At 31.9% G+C, this 17419-nt stretch overlaps 1 protein-coding gene across 2 annotated transcripts; it reads left to right on the plus strand.

The window, feature by feature from the left end:
* Positions 1–10168: 10168 nt before the first annotated feature.
* On the plus strand, positions 10169–14844 carry LOC114423126 (cysteine-rich receptor-like protein kinase 3). Of its 2 annotated transcripts, none has more exons than XM_028389750.1 (8): positions 10169–10666; positions 10767–11185; positions 12244–12357; positions 12438–12577; positions 12653–12863; positions 12953–13187; positions 13709–13853; positions 13982–14844. In XM_028389750.1, the coding sequence occupies exons 1-8, from the start codon at positions 10284–10286 to the stop codon at positions 14306–14308; spliced, it is 1974 nt and encodes a 657-aa protein (XP_028245551.1). In that variant the 5' UTR covers positions 10169–10283; the 3' UTR covers positions 14309–14844. The 2 variants fall into 2 exon arrangements, with proteins under 2 accessions (XP_028245551.1, XP_028245552.1); XM_028389751.1 differs by having other exon boundaries at positions 10523–10666; positions 10754–11185.
* Positions 14845–17419: the final 2575 nt, after the last annotated feature.

Here is a 17419-nt window from a genome sequence, read left to right on the forward strand (position 1 = left end):
GAATATTTTCACAGAGCCAACTAAACACATTTTAATAATCATTTTCTATTTTCAGTAAAAATAAAAACATAAAACAACCAAATCAATGACTCCCTAAATTTTCCAAAATATAAAATGTGATGCAGGAAACAAATGCCAACTTCGAATCACCTCTTGGGTCAAGTCCACCATGTCCTCAAACCGGGCCCCTCTTCTTGTTGCACGTTTGTACAATAAGGCCCGTTCTGTGTTGGGCCATGTCTGAACACTTCTATAAAATTTATTCTGTCCACTGAATACAAAGGGCAAAACTTATTTGCATTGTAGCACGGGGTTGAAGTTGAAGCACGATGGAACCTCGGAGTCTGCGACCATCCTTTGCATAGCGACATTTTGAAATAGTCAATGAAACATTGCATATGCATTTGTGTGAAAGGCTTCAACCAACATACACGCGTGATTCTAGGAATAAACTTCCTACGTCATTCTTCACCATATATTTTGAGAGTAATTTCTCTTTCAAGGAAACATCTCTGCTCTATAGAACCAATCATGTTATCAAGTCAATAAATAAAAATAAAAACAAATTACAGAGGTTGTCCATGTGGTTGACCTAATTTTACTTTATGTTTATTTGGCATCAATCGTATGAAAGGAAAAGAATAAACAAAATAGTAAAAGAAAGAAAGGTACAAGAACTAGAAGAGAAGTAGGGGTGAGAATAGGTCAAACCGGTCTACAGAGCCTTACGACCTGACCTACATAAAACCTATATATATATATATATATATATATATATATATATATATATATATATATATATATATATATATTATTTTTTGAGTACCAATATATATTTATATTATTTTTTGGGTATAATTAATTTTTTTTTTAACTATCAGACTTTGATTACACATCTCTATAACTTCATTCTCCTAAGTAAAATTTTAATTACAATTTAGGTTTGAATCATATGTCCCTTTATATTCCTCATTATTTTTATCGGTTTTCCTATTTCTTGTTAACGTTTTCTTTAATTTTCCTATTATTTCCTAAGCAAAGGAATATTAAAGATTTATTGTGAAAAAAGATTTTTAAAAAGACTATCAGGTCAGACTAGACTTTTAAAAAGACCAGGCCGAGCCAAAATAAAAGCCTTTGATAGGCTATAGACCAAGCTCAGACCTTTTAAAACCTAGTCTGACCAGACCTCTGATCCCAAGTAAAAACAATAAAAAAAAAAAATCCTTATAAAAACTTTTATAACAAGGCTACAAATTATTTTTCCTAACATTTACAGCTTATCTGTTTAAGGATGCAGACAGTTTTCTTTTTTCCCATTAAAATTGCTCTGAGAAGCCAAATTTTTTCAGTTTGCAGCAAAAGACTGACAAAACAAACAACACCTGGCATTTTTTCTTTCCTAACTTTTTTTCTATTAATTTATACACACGGTCGTAGGGTCAAAATTAAAGTTTGTTAATAAATATGTTTTATGAATTTAGACGTACTTATAAAATAAGTAATTTGTTGTAAATTATGGATCATATATACATAATCATTTCTATTTTTTAAGTATTTGTCGAAATATATGAAATACAAAATAAATTCTGTTTACATAAACTATTTATCATATAAGTTTTTTTTTACTCAATCGTATAAGTTTATTATAAATTAGAGAAACAATACCTAATAAAAAAATTTAGAGAAACAATATTGAATAAATATATAAAAAATGGCCATTGCCATTTTTTATCAACGGGCTTTTTTATCGACCTCAATAAAGACCTATAGAATTTTATAATTAGACAATATTTCTGACTAAACGAATAATTTATGGTTTAGATTACTTTGTTCGAGTTCTTATTTATTGTTTTGGGTTGGATATAGTTTCAACTTTCAAGTTTATTTGTGCATTGATTGTGTCTCAATGATAGAAATATCTCCATTATTTCATCCCTTTCGTAATTTCTAACATATTCAAAGAGTGCATTTTAACAAATATGTGTAATGATGATAATCATTAAAATAATAATTGTTTAAAATTTTGTAAACTACGGTACATTTTTTCTTGAATTCTTTATTGACAATTATTACATTTTTAAAGTATAGTTTTGACTTCGGAGGGTACAGAATATGATTTCGATGTTTTAAAGGTGTCAATGAAGATTTTTCTAGCATAATCTCTGGGTTATATTTAAACTGACACGTGAAACAGAAAACTCACATAAATGATAAATGTATATGTACTTAAAATTAGGCATGTTCCTTCTAAAAAAAAATAGGCATGTTCATTAGCACGAGCGTTGTCTCGAGAAATTTCAATTTGCCATATTTATCCTGACATAGCATGATGGATCCTAATTATTTGTAAATCCGGATTATTGTAAATATTTCAAATAGGCATGTTCATTAGCACGAGCGTTGTCTCGAGAAATTTCAATTTGCCATATTTATCCTGACATAGCATGATGGATCCTAATTATTTGTAAATCCTGATTATTGTAAATATTTCTTTTTAATCAAGTGAAAGTTTTAAAGTATGAATTAAAATACTTAACATCAATATTATTTATATATATATATATATATAAATATTAATTATGTATGGTTAATTTCTGTTCATTTTTAAAAATATCAATATATTATGGATTGATAATATAAAATAATTTTATATATTATTTAAAAATGATTAATATGTTATGATAATTGTTCAATCTGGATGGCTTAAATTTTAAATTTATAAAAGAGTTTTGGAATATCTTGAAGGAAGATTTCTTGAAGTATTGTGATGAGTTTCATCAAAAATGGGATAATTCCTAGGAAATGTAACTCTTGGTTCATATCTCCCATCCCTAAAGTGGAAGTTTCCAATCAATTGGGTGACTTTAGACCATTTTCTCTTGTAGGTTGTATGTCAAAGGCTTTGGCTAAAGTTCTATCCAACTCAAGAAGGTACAACCTAATGTGATAGATAGAATACAAAGCACATTATTGTCCGGTAGATCTTTGCTCCAAAGCGCCTTGGTAGCCAGCGAGATGGTGGAGGAGGCTAGAAGAAAGAACAAAAGTTGTTTGATTTTTAAAATTAACTTTGAAAAAGCTTACCACTTAGTGAGATGGAGTTTCTTGTTTTACATGCTTCAAAGATTGGGCTTTAATGAGAAGAAGATTTCTTGGATTAGGGTCTACTTAGAGAGTAGTTTTGTGTCCATATTGGTGAATGGGAGTCCCACAAGTGAGTTCAAAATATCCAAAGGCCTAAGGTAAGAGGATCTTTTGGCCTCATTTTTGTTCAATCGGGTGGCGAAGTGGCTAAGTGGTTTGATGAGAGAGATAATTAATAAAAACCTTTTTTCTAGCTTTTAGGTGGGTAAAAACAATACTCAAATCAATCTCCTTCAATTTGCCTACACCACCTTATTTATTGAGGAGGCTTTTTGGGATAATGTTTTGATCATTAAAAGCATCCTTAGGTGCTTTTATTTGGTTTCGGGCCTAAAAGTAAATCTTTTCAAAGAGTAGATTTGAGGCTTTTGGAGTGGACGTACATGTGGTGTTGAGGTATGCGGATTTCCTTAAGTGTAAGCTTTTAAAGTTCCTTTTGCTCATCTTAGCTTACGTGTGGGGGCTAATCCTAGGAGAAGGAGTACTTGAAACCCTAATATTGAAAAATTCACAAAAATATTATCTTGTTGGAACACATAGAGTGTTATCCTTTGCAAGGAGGATGAGTCTTATAAATTCTTTTCTTTCATCACTTCCTCTTTTCTATTTATCTTTTTTCAAAATGTCTAGCATTGTGAGGAAGAAAATTGTGTCTATCCAAAGATGGGTTGCGAGGAGGGGAGAAAAAGAAAGTGGCTTGGGTGAGTTGGGAAAATATTTACAAACCAAAGTGGGAAAAGAGGTTGGGTATAAAAAAATGTGGAATTGTTTAATAAGGCCCTACTTGTCAAGTGGAAGTGGGATCTCTTTAAAGAGAATCATGGGTGTTTTTGGAGTGAGGCCTTGAAGTCCAAATATGGAGGTTGGAGAGGGTTGAGTGGAAGTGAAGCTCACCAAAATTCTTCCTTTTGGCAAAACGAATCTAATTGGTTTGACAATTGCATTGAGTGGAAGGTGGGAGGTAGGGGATAAAGTGAATTTTTGGCATGATTTTTGGGAAGAGAATGAGACCCTAGCTTGTGCTTATCCTAGGATCTTTTTGAATTCTAATCAAAAGGATGAAAGCATCAACAAGGTGGGTTTATGGGAGGGGAATTGTGGTGTTGGAGGTTATCTTGGCGTAAAGAGTGGTTTAGCTGGGTGTTTGAGGAGTTCTTGAATCGAGTATCAGGTATGAGGTTTTATAAAAATGAGAGTGATAAGTAGGTGTGGAGGGAGGAAGCCTCAAGCTTGTATATTGTCAAATCAGGTTGAGGTTTTGTGTGATAATGCTTTTGGCAATCATCATCATGCAACCTTGGGCCAAAATTTGGAATTTGAAAGTGCCTCCAAAAGTTCTCACTTCTATTTGGAGAATATTCTGGAATGCTTTACCCAGTGGTGATAACATACGAAAAAGAAACATCATTCAGAATTATAACTACACTTGCCCATTATGTGGTGTAGATGAAGAGTCTTTTGAACCATATATATATTGGTTTGGAGTGGTGTGGTTATGCATGTCTGGAACCTATGCTATTCTTGGAGGATGTATGGCCAGAGACGATATAAGATCACTTCGACCAACATGTGATTATCAAAGGGTCAATGAAGGCAAATAGAAGGTGGCAGGTTATTTGGTGCACGGTGTTGTGGGTGATTTGGAACTGAATAAATAATACGTTCTTCAAAGTCCTGGTGTTGGATATGGATAAGTTGGTGAATGAAATTCTATTCTATTTTTGGTCATGGTTGAAAACATATGATCCAAACTTTAGTTATATGTTCATACAATGAGAGTGTGGTACAAGGGCGTGTATTTATTAGTCATAATTGTTGTGACCATTGGTGGGGTCGAATATGTTAGGTTGATTGGTAGGTACCCGTTATGGTGAAAACGTGATCATTATGTTGCTGCGTTGGTCCTTAATACATTGAAACACCTGTTGCTTTTTGTTTTAGCTCTTTATGTTTGTAACTAGTGGGGGCTTGTATCAACCTTGGTACCTTTCTCTATGCACTTCCTATGTATAGATTAAGATTCTAGAGGACATCCTGTTGATTACTTGCTAGATTATGTGCTACTAAACTATAATTTGGGCTACAAACTTGTGCTATGGCAAAGCTTGTGCTTATTCATAAATAGATCTTCTTTGCTTATTAAAAAATATTATCATTCAATTACAAATCATCATTATGATAAGTTTGTTTATTTTTACAATAATTATCTTAAAAATCATATCAGCAACAATTTCTACTTAATTGACAATATAAAAACTTTTACATTGACAATGTATAACCTTCTCCTCCTTACTTAAAAATTTGAAATAAACCATTTGCAAAGCACACACTGATGATCCTTTTCAATTTCGACAACGTTTATCTAAACATCAGTTTGCGAATCATTTGATTTTGCCTCCTCAACACTTTCGTCATGGTCAAAATTTTAATTAATTGACAATATGCCAACTTGTGACAAAGATAAAGCTTTTATATCAAACGTTTTAGATAGGATACATTGGATGTCACCCTCACACTTTCCTAGAAAGATATTCTAGTTAGGAAACATCTCACCAATGTAGAAGCAAGATATTTTGATGTTTTGATGATGCCAAAGGATCAAGTGCTTCTCAAGTTTTATTCAAGACAAGAATCCAAGAATCCAAGAAAATCAAGATATCAAGTTGATCTCTAGAATCTTAGGAAGAAGATTCCAAATTGAAAAAGCAAAAGGTTTGGCCAAAGAATTTTATCTAAATCACTTTAAATTGAGATTTACTCTCTGGTAATCGATTACCAGATGATGTAATCGATTATCAGCGGACAATATGCTTTCTGAAAAGGTTTTAAAAGGTTTTAAATATTTTAGAAAGCATGTAATCAATTACACATGGCTTGTAATTGATTACCAGAGTTTTGGAACGTTTTAAAACAGGCATAAGAAATTTGAATATAAATTTCAAAGTTGTGTAATCAATTACAGTAAGTTGGTAATCAATTACCAATGTTTAAATATTCAAATTTCAAATGAAAAGAGTCATAACTCTTCAAAAGTAACTGTGTAATCGATTACACCATTATTGTAATCGATTACCGGTGAGGATTTTTGAATATAACTCCCAACAGTCACATATTTTCAAATGTTTTTGAATGGTCATCAAAGGTCTATATATAAGTAACTTGGGATACGAAAATTCTTGAGAGTTTTTATTGCCCAAAAAGTCTTATCCTCTCAAAAGATTAAAAGAGTTTTTCTAAACTGAAATATCTTATCCTCTCAAAAAGAATTCTTTGGTCAAACACTTTTATATTCAATAAAGAATCTTGATTGATCTTCAATTGTAATATATTTCTGTTTCAAGAGAGATTTCTTCTTCTCTTCTTCTTACTTTTGAAAAGGGATTAAGAGACCGATGGTCTCTTGTTGTAAAGGATTTTTGAACACAAGGGAAGGGTTGTCCCTGTGTGGTTTAGACTTTGTAAAAAGAGTTTTACAAATAGAGTGGAAAATCTCAAGTGGGTTGCTTGAGGATTGGACGTAGGCATGGAAAGTGGTCGAACCAGTATAAATCAAGTTTGCATTTCTCTCTTTCCTTAAACTTCTTTTATTTATTGTTATTTATCTTTTGCTTTAAAGAAGTTTATTTTGAATTGTCTTTTGAGTAATTCATGTTAAGGGTGCATTGTTAATCCAAAAAGAGAGAGTGAAATTTTAATTGAGGAATAGTCTTTGTATCTTAATTCAACCCTCCATTCTTAAGATAACTAAGGTCATTTGTCTAACAACCAATGCATTCCAAACAAGAGAAAAATGTGAAGTAAAAAAAAGGTTTACCCCAATTTGGTTAGCCAGAAGGCCTAACTACAATACGTTGGATATCACCCTCACACTCTCCTAGAAAGATATTCTAGTCAGGCAACATCACATTAGTGCATTTCAAATAAGAGAAAAATGTGAAGTTAAAAAAAAGGTTTGCCCCAATTTGGTTAGCCACAAGACCTAACTAGAATCCGTTGGATGTCATCCTCACACTCTCCTAGAAAGATATTCTAATTAGGTAACATCACACTAGTGCATTCCAAACGAGAAAAATGTGAAGTTAAAAAAAAAAGGTTTATCCCTATTTAGTTAGTCACAAGGCCTAACTAGAATTCCAACAACAAAAAATATGTAATAGCAAAAAAGCTATGAAACTGAAATAAAAGAAGATAAAAGATAAAATAAATATAACAATTATGAAAAGATGGAATTATTGTGGACATGGTTATCTAGATACTTAAAGCACTTTCGCCTTATAGATTTAGTGCTTGGAGGGATATGGATTGTTTGACCAAAAAGAAATGCTTAAAGCCAGACCTTACAAACATACTTAAATATTTTGCCTCATAGGCTCAATTCTTATAGGGTTGTGGATATCCAATTGAGAAGGGATGCATGAAGCTTGACCTTATAAATAGACTTAATGCTTGGAGAACTATGGAACATCCGATTGAGAAAAAATATATAAAGCTAAAACTTACGAACAAAATTGTTCTTATAAAATAAATCTTTTGGGGTTTATGGACCGTTTGACCGAGAAGGACGTACAGGGTCCGACCATGTCAAAGTGTTTTCATTCCAAAGGATCCATTTTGAGAAGTTGTAATATCAACCTATCAAGTTTTCTCGCCCATGAGAAAACAACCTAAGTATTGAACATTATCCGATTGATATAAGTTGTCCGAGGGAAGGTGAAAAAAATTCTTACGATAGTTTGTTTAGAATTTTAAAACTTATTTTACAGCATATGAAATTGAAAAACTTACCAATTTTATTATTTTAAATGACAAAAAATCATAACATGTGTCTCTATTCAACTTTTTTTTTTTATTTCTTTGTTCAACAAGCTGGATTTTCAATAATCTATCAATGTCTTTCACTCAAATAATTGTTTTTTCTTTCACATTCGATTGTTATAATGAAACAATAATCAATTTTCATAAAATAAAATCTATTGGTTTTTAAAACAATCTACTATTCCTTTCAAAAAAAAAGAAAGAAATCTACGATTATTTCCTGTTGGCTGTTGCCTGTTGGTGAGGATCAATCTTTTTCTTATCTCTGAGTTTGAAACAAACACGTCTCTTAACATTTTCAGAAAAGGCTATCATTACCACTCACAATCACAGCCCACCACATTTCCTATGACTTCCGTGAACAATTTTCTTCTATTTGCAAACTGACTTACAATTATATTATCTCAACTGTGACAAACTTTGCTGCTGCCTGCAGAACTACCCATTCAATCATTCAACGAGATGATAAATGATTATTTTAGTTTTCAAATGCGTAAATCAGGAACAATTTAATTTAGGAAAAAACAAAAAAATATTATTTAATTTTTAAATATATAAAAGTATGATAAATATATTTTTAATTATTAAAAATTAATAACAAAATATTCTTACAAAATTTAACAGCATAACATAATTACGGAAGTCTTATAAATTTTTAAACACTAAATCTGAATTTTTGTAAACTAAATTATAAATTTAAAGTCATTTCCCCTTCAACCGTTCAACGACCCCACCACAACACATTCTGGACGCTGCCTTGTAAGTGTGGCATACGCATGACATACCCATCACCCGACCGACCTTGTCTGCACCACCCGTTGACCACAGGGTCCCTCACTCGGTTTCATCACCTTCAAATCTCCAACTCTGGTCAAATCAAGACAGAGATATAATTATTTTTTTATTCGTAAAAATTAAATATGAAATTAAATAATTTATAATATTCATGAATAATTTTTAATAATTGAATTAGATTTTTTTAGTAAATCCACCAACATTTTAAGCTGAAACACAAAGATATCTTCTATATTAACTTTAAATTTTTGGCAAATTATTATAATAATAAACTTATAATAAAATCAAAATTTTGTCACAGTTTATAACTTTTACTATATAAGTTATAAATTAATTACTGAATTTGTAATTCTAAAAATTAATATTACGTCTTCAGGAAAAAGTGCCAAAATAAATCTTATTAAATTTTTAATTATTTTCTATCCATAAGTACCAGGGTAATCATAAATAAGTTGTCCTTCTAAATAAAAGCAAGGACTTAAACCTTAGTATGTGTTTTTTTTTAAAGAAAAAACCCTAGATATTTTTCTTACCAAAAAAGCAAGGATTTAAACCGTAATTGTTACTTAATAAAAAAATCTTATGTTTTATTTTTAGGAAATAATCTTATTTTCTTTTTTTATTGCAATGATATAATGAAGATGGAATATAAATCTTCATGCATATTATCCAAAGTCTTTCTTGTCCAAACTCTTTCTTACTAGGCTGGCTAATTAAATAATCGTATGTTTTAGATCTATAGAAATAGTTGCAGTAAAAGAAAAAAAGTCTATAAAAAGAGAATAGAAACTAAAAGTAAGTATAAATCAAGCCAATTAAACTCTTAATTTTCCAATATTTGAAAGTATGAGTGGTTAAAACAACCGATTTTTAATTTAACTGCTATGAAGTTTGTTTTTTCTTAAATAAAGTCTCAGACACATCTACAGTAAATATACCGTAAATATAAAAAATTAAATATTTTTTAGTTATTGTAATTTTGTATTTTTATTTTTAATCCTTACAAATTATATTTATTTTATTTTTTATTCTTTTAGTATTTTAGATAATATTTTTTCAATGACAGACTGTTATCTGAAATGTGAAAAAGATAAAAAAAAATAAATACAATTTAGAAAAATAAAAGAAAAAAAAAATTAACAAGAAAAAAAGAAAAAATAAATAAATTAGAAGGACTAATTTTATATATATATATATATATATATATATATGCGCCGGAAAGGCTTTTCTCTTAAATGATTTCATTGACTCCACTGGTATTATATTTATAGGAAAGATATCAAATATAAAGTATGCGCCCTTAATAAATATTAATTCAAACTTTACAATTAAATTTTTTACAAGTTGGTAATCTATCAAAAGTATGTAAATTGAAACAGGTAATTTGTACTGTGACCATTATTATTATACTATATCTTCCATCTTCACTTCATTTCTTCTCTCCGACCCCCCACCTACTACATTTTCTCGTACTCCAAACAACACCAAGTTTCCAAGCTTATCCGTCAACAAGAATCCAAACTCCGATGCCTTCTTCTTCTTCCTTTCTGTTTCTCTTCCTCTGTTTTTTCTTCTTACCTTCCGCACCTTCCGACCCGAGAGCCCAGCGAGCCGCGCTGCTGTGCACGAACCGCACCGTTTTATCCCTCTCCCGGCGCCAAGTCTTCGTCGCGAACTTCCTGGCCGCGATGGACGCGCTGACCCCTCTCACCACCTCGCACGGCCACGGCGCCGTCTTTAACGGCTCCCAAAACGCCACCGTTTTCGCTTTCGGCGAGTGCATGAGGGACCTCTCGCAGAACGACTGCAACCTGTGCCTGGCGCAGTGCAAGACGCAGCTCCTCGCCTGCCTCCCCTTCCAGAGAGGCACACGTGGCGGCCGCTTGTTCTTCGATGGCTGCTACCTCAGGTTTTTTGTTTTTTATATATCCAAATTTTACTCAAGTTGGCCTCAGGCTTGTTCTTCGTGGTCAAGTCAATCTTATAACTCCCTCAGTCTCCTACTTCAGGTACGATGACTACAACTTCTTCGGCGAAACTCGAAGCGACCAAGACACCACCGTGTGTGGAAATAATAGTAGTAACAACAATTCTAACAGTGCTGCAAATAGTGCTACTAACAGTAGTAGCGGTGTTTATAAGGCAAATGCTATGGCCTTGGTTCGGAACCTGAGTGGGTTGGCGCCGAAGAACGATGGTTTTTTCGTTGGGTCGGTGGAGAGAAAGAACGTGAGTGTCTATGGATTGGCTCAGTGCTGGGAGTTTGTGAATGGCAGTGCTTGTGAGAGATGTTTAGCGGATGCTGTCACGAGGATTGGTTCGTGTTCGACGCAAGAAGCGAGGGCGTTGAGTGCTGGTTGTTACTTGAGGTACTCTTCTCAGAAGTTTTATAACAATTCTAGCGATGTTGTAACCGCTGGAAAACATGGTGAGTTATGCTCTCTGTTTTGGGCAAGGTTTTTTAAATTATGGTTTCAGTTTCATCACAATCCTTGATATTATGGGGAAAAAAAGAGTTTTAGCAACACAATCTCTAACATGCTCGTTGTAACATTAATTCTCTGATTGTTTAAATTTATTGGAAACTATAAAATTATAAAGGAGATTGGTTAGGTCGTAGAGGCACAGTGTGATTCTCAACAAATTTCAATGTGTTAAAAAACATGCTTTCTAAAACAATAACAGCCCCAAAGAACAGCGTAGACCAGAGTTGTTTTTGGCTTACATAAGCTGGGAATACTTTTTGGCCAGCGTTGACCAATGATGTTTTTTTGGCTGATAAACAATCCTGGGCGACGCTGGATAATTAAAATCCAAAGTGTGTTTCTAACATTTCTCTTCTTGGATATTACAAACAAATATGACTACAATTACCACAATTGCAGTCAAGATGCCAAAGGGTGAGTCCAACATTCTTGGCGTTGCGAAATTGCAACTGGGGACTGTTGTTTCAAAACCATGATTTTGCCACGTGTTTCTTGCTTAATTCTCTTTCTGTTCTTGGATTTTAATTAACCTATGGATTCTCCCATCCTAGTAAGTGTTTCTCTGATTTTGATGTGGATTAAAATGCATATTTGGTGCCATATGTAGACAGTACGACCAAGGTTATAAATTTCCGGCAGTTGCAGTTTCATCACAATTCTAGATATTGTGAAAAATTACGGACAAATGTTGTTGATTGGTTGCAATTCTGGTCGTGGAAATCCACCAAAAACCTTGGCTGACCATTTTTTAAAACCTATATGACTCAAATATACAATATATCTAGCAATTTAAGTAGATATGTATTATTTATTTTGTTCTATTAAGTGGTTTTCAAAGAAAGGATTTTATTCTTTAGAGCAATTTCAGGTGGATCTTTTACCCTTGATGTTTGTATCTGTCATGGAATTTATCTTCCCTTGTGAACAAATAAAATACTTGGAAAGATCACCTTTCTGATAAAATGTCACTAAAGTGGTGTTGCTGAATATGTTATGATAGGAAAACGTACTCTAGTTAAAATTCTGGCTGCGTCTTCTGCTGCCCTGGCTCTTCTGCTAGTTGTTGTGACAGTTGTTTTCTTTACAAGGAAGAATGTGGTGACAAGGAGAAGAGGTATGAATGTTTGATATTTAGGACTGAGAAACTTAAAGCTGTAAATACTGAAGGTTGTTGTAATTTTGTTCTTACCTCAGAAAGAAGACAGTTTGGCGCTCTTCTAGCCACAGTGAATAAGTCCAAGCTAAATATGCCTTACGAGGTTCTTGAAAAAGCAACAAATTACTTCAATGAGGCCAACAAGCTTGGACAAGGGGGATCAGGTTCTGTTTATAAAGTAAGTATTTTCTGATCTTGTGTGTTATTTGTTGCTTACATATTGCCTGACTATATGTTTTTTGTTCCAATATAGGGAGTTATGCCAGATGGAAATACTGTTGCCATAAAAAGGCTTAGCTATAACACAACACAATGGGCAGAGCATTTCTTCACTGAGGTCAATTTGATCAGTGGCATTCATCACAAAAATCTAGTGAAACTTTTAGGGTGCAGCATTACAGGACCTGAAAGCCTTCTTGTTTATGAATATGTGCCTAACCAGAGCCTCCATGATCACTTTTCTGGTTGTGACTTTACATCTAATATCCAGTCTTAAAAGAAATTTCCTTTAAATTAACTTTTTGCTTATTATGTTCCATTTGAACTTCTTTAGTTAGAAGGACTTCTCAACCGCTGACTTGGGAAATGAGGCAGAAAATTATATTAGGAATTGCAGAGGGCATGGCCTACCTTCATGAGGAATCTCATGTGAGAATCATTCATAGAGACATAAAATTAAGCAACATTCTGCTTGAGGAGGACTTCACACCCAAGATTGCTGATTTTGGACTTGCTAGATTATTTCCAGAAGACAAGTCTCACATTAGCACAGCCATTGCTGGCACACTGTAAGTGCATTGTCTCTTATGTTGTTCTGTATGTGCCATCAATGAGGGAAATACCTTGCATAGGCCTTAGATGACTGGAAGGTGAATTTTCAAATAAAAGTACTAGCTGCCTTCCGTTAGTTACTGTTTTATCATCTATATTACATACTAGCTTTGTGAAGGACCAAATGCTTACTATGTTTGGTAACCACACTTATGTTGGTTGCATTCATTAATGGCATTTTTTTTTATCTATTCGGCATTGTATTATGATGATTCCTTTGTCTGCATAAATGGTTGTTTCTTTCCTAAGCACTCTTAATAATCCATGCTCTACTGTTATGGGGTTTGTATTAGCTTTTAGCAATCATGTTTTAGTGCAGTCCAAATATTCATGATTGATGAGCACTTCTATATCTCATGTTACAAAATTAAAACAAAAGTGAATCCTTTAGTTGATTTCTTGATCCTATAGATTTGAAACATGATTCATATATTAATCCTGCATGATTCTCTTACAGTTTATTATGTGTTCATATTAGGGGGTATATGGCTCCGGAGTATATTGTTCGTGGGAAGTTGACTGAGAAAGCAGATGTTTACAGTTTTGGAGTTCTTGTTATTGAAATAGTTTCTGGCAAGAAAATCAGTTCCTATATTATGAATTCATCCTCTCTCCTACAAACGGTAACTGTTTTCATTTGGAATGTTGCTACTACATACTAATTCATTTGACGTTTTTAACAAGACAAGCATTCTCATAATTCTAAGAACTGTCCTTAGTTGATAATCATTTTTGTGTTCTTTTATACAAGGTTTGGAGCCTCTATGGATCAAATAGGCTATATGAAGTCGTTGATCCGACCCTAGAGGGTGCTTTTCCTGCAGAGGAAGCATGCCAACTGCTTCAGATAGGGTTGCTTTGTGCACAAGCATCTGCAGAGTTGAGACCATCAATGTCAGTAGTAGTTAAAATGGTTAATAACAATCACGAAATTCCTCAGCCAGCACAACCGCCTTTCATCAATTCCAGTAGTTCAGAATTCAGCAAATCTGGTTTACCTGGATATAATTTTCAGCCTGGATCCAACACTCAGTCTTCAGGGAACACCATAAGTGAAAGTCAGATTGAGCCTAGATAAGTTACACTGCACAACCTTTCTCCTGGACCATTTTTATGTGCTCACAATCCCCAATTACCCTTGTAAAAGCTGTTGGCATTCTTGCTTTCTTGTAAAAGTGTGGTTTCAGTTATCAGCATGGCATTGCCCTTGTACATCTCTGAATTGAAAGGGGAGTGGCATAACCCCATATGAACCTCTGCCAACAGCTACCACCCATTGCTTTGTGTATAGATTACAGTTTCACAAAAAGCTGCAAGGTAAAAAAGTTAAATTTTGCCGAAAACTTGTACATTACATTATCACACAGGTCACCTAGAAAAGAATCAATAAGCTGATTATACTATATGCTTTTTAACAGTTTGAGTTCTCTACTAACACCTGATTGAGTTTTCTACCAGGCACCTAGAACGAAAGGTGCAAGGATTCCAAGAATTTTACTTGTAACCACCAGTGATTATTCATTTACATTTTATTCTTTTATGTAACATTAATTTATTTTAAGTTCCTTATTTTATTGTTAACTACTGTTTTGTCTAAAGAAAACTTTCTAACTCCTACAACATTGTCGTTGTACTATCATTTATTATGATATGCTAAACACTGTAGACTTTATCAAAATTTGCTATAAAATACATACAGCCTTTGGTTTCAGTAATAGAAATGCCTTTTATTCCATTACCCATGCCTTCGACAATTGAAGAAAAACCTTCCCCTGTTAGATGCATAGCTTGTATATATTTTTATTGGGAGAGGGGCAGCTGAAGATTTAACTAGTAACGTGAAGAGAAAGTTACGACCAATGAGCGTTGAAAATTCAAATGTTGGTGGGGTTGGATTGTGAAGATAAATTAACAATATGAAGAGCAAGCGCTCACCAGATGAGATTTGGCAAAATAGTTTTTATTTCTAGAGTTTTTCTAGGATCAAGAGACAAGAGAGAACATGAGTGGTACAGAGGGATTTAAGCTACTTTTTGTGAGTCCGACAGGATCACATGGGATACCAGAATTCATGTTTATCATTGTTCTAATGGTAGAATTCATTTAGTTATATAAAAATTAAATAATTAATTATGAAACAACATATACGAAAAAAATATGCATAAAAATATTAATAATATACTTTTTTTTTAATTTATCACTAAAAATTAAGTTGATTAGAAATGCACAACATCGATACTGACATAAAAAAAAATTAAAATAAAGTTACAACGTTGGATTAATTAAAATAAAATTACAGCATTGAACTAATCTCTTATTATTAAAGTGAAGAAGTTCCGCAACAAAATTTCCCGCTTATTTTGCATAATCCTGTCCAAATATTCACGTAATTTATGCATTAATAATTGTCCATGATTGACGGAATTGATTAGCGAACAATAGTGAAATAACAATCTTTTTCTTTTTAAGTATAATAAATTAAAGTATATTAATGATTAGAAACATTCAATTTTATTTATTTATTATTCTTAATTTTAAATTCATTATAAATAAGTTGGATTGATCTGCATATTAAATACCATTCTATTAATGATTTTATAATATTTGAATCATAATTATTTAAATTTCAATTTCAATTATAATTTTGCTTATTAGAAAATTTTCCAAGAAATATTTAATACAAAACTTCTCATTAATGTTTTCCAATAAAAGAAATATACAAATATAATGCATAAAATAAATGTACAAATATAATGGGGAATAAAAATTTTACAAATCCATAAACTTCAATCTTTAGACTTGGGTTTGTAGATGGTTAGGTTACTGAATTTGTAGTCTTGCTGGAAAATTTACCAATGAAAAATCCATTCAGGGAATTAAAAATATCATCAAACATCATAATTTAAAACAAAGAGCTTGACTTTCTTTGTCTTACAAAAGGAGATTTTTTTAAGATGAATGTCATGGATTTGAAAGTTTATCTTTTTCATATGATACTAGTATTACATGATTAATACATATTTTTCTATTAGTTAAAATAACTATTGATCAATATGTTTTTGTTAATTTTGATCACTGAAATTTTTCATTAATTATTTTTTAAGAAAAAAAAAACTTCTCATAATGAATATTATAGTTAGAGTAAGTTAAGAGTCATTCACAAATTTTATTAAAATGACCAATAAGTTAAAAGAATGACCCATGCATCCCACAGGTTACCAGCTAGTTAAAAAAAAGTTAGAACATTGGGCTAATTATTTAACTTGTGCCTAATATAATTACTATTGTCTCCACGTTGATTCTCACACATGGTAGATATGTCCTTCATTAGGCTATCATTCAACAATATTATGATCTCTGTCTCTTTTGTTTATACTCTTTTTGTTCTTATAACATTTTTTTAGGGAAAAAATGAGATATAGAAATATTATAAAAATGAAACTAAAGCAAAAGATTGAGACTAAGAATCAAAGATTGAGAATGAGAGTTGGTGTGCAAAATGTGGCCACCAATGAAACTATCTATATCTATTTATCTATTTATTTAGTTATTTATCTATCTATCTTTAATGTACAATATGTAAAGGAAGTTTGGAGCTTTGCTAGCCATTAGATCAAAGTTCTAATTGGACAATAACCGTTGATTTTATTCAACAAGTATATAGCATACTTTGAATGTTTGTTCGTTGGATCAAAATTTTAATTTCACAATTGTTGTTGATTTGATTCAATAAATATCTAGATTTGTGGACGGTAGATCTAGATTTTAAATCACAACATCCATTGATTTGATTAAATAAAATTTTTTATTTTTATTAAAAAAAATGCATGAACATTTTAGAATCATTAGATTTGTTTTGTTAATTTGTCAACAACCATTGATTAAAACTCTTGAACATTTTAGAACCATTAGATTTGTTTTTATTCATTTGACAACAATTATTAATTTGATTAAATGCAATTTTTTTAAAAGAAAAAATGCTTCAACATTTTAGAACCGTTAGATTTGTAAAAAAATTAGATTTGTTTTAATACTTTGCCAACAACTACTGATTAAAAGGCTTGGACAATTTAGAACCATTAGCTATTTTTATTATTAATTTGACAATAATTATTGATTTAATTTAATAAAAAATTTGGTAAAAAAATACTTAAACAATTTATAACAATTAGATTTTTGTATAATCTTA

The sequence above is a fragment of the Glycine soja genome, chromosome 8 (assembly GCF_004193775.1).
Source record: "Glycine soja cultivar W05 chromosome 8, ASM419377v2, whole genome shotgun sequence".
In the NCBI taxonomy this organism is placed as follows: Eukaryota; Viridiplantae; Streptophyta; class Magnoliopsida; order Fabales; family Fabaceae; genus Glycine; species Glycine soja.

Coding starts and splice junctions, on each gene's coding strand:
- LOC114423126 (XM_028389750.1), top strand. CDS start 10,284: ATGCCTTCTTCTTCTTCCTTTCTGTTTCTCTTCCTCTGTTTTTTCTTC. Junction 12,578..12,652: donor GATCAGGTTCTGTTTATAAA/GTAAGTATTTTC, acceptor GTTCCAATATAG/GGAGTTATGCCAGATGGAAA. Junction 13,854..13,981: donor CATCCTCTCTCCTACAAACG/GTAACTGTTTTC, acceptor CTTTTATACAAG/GTTTGGAGCCTCTATGGATC.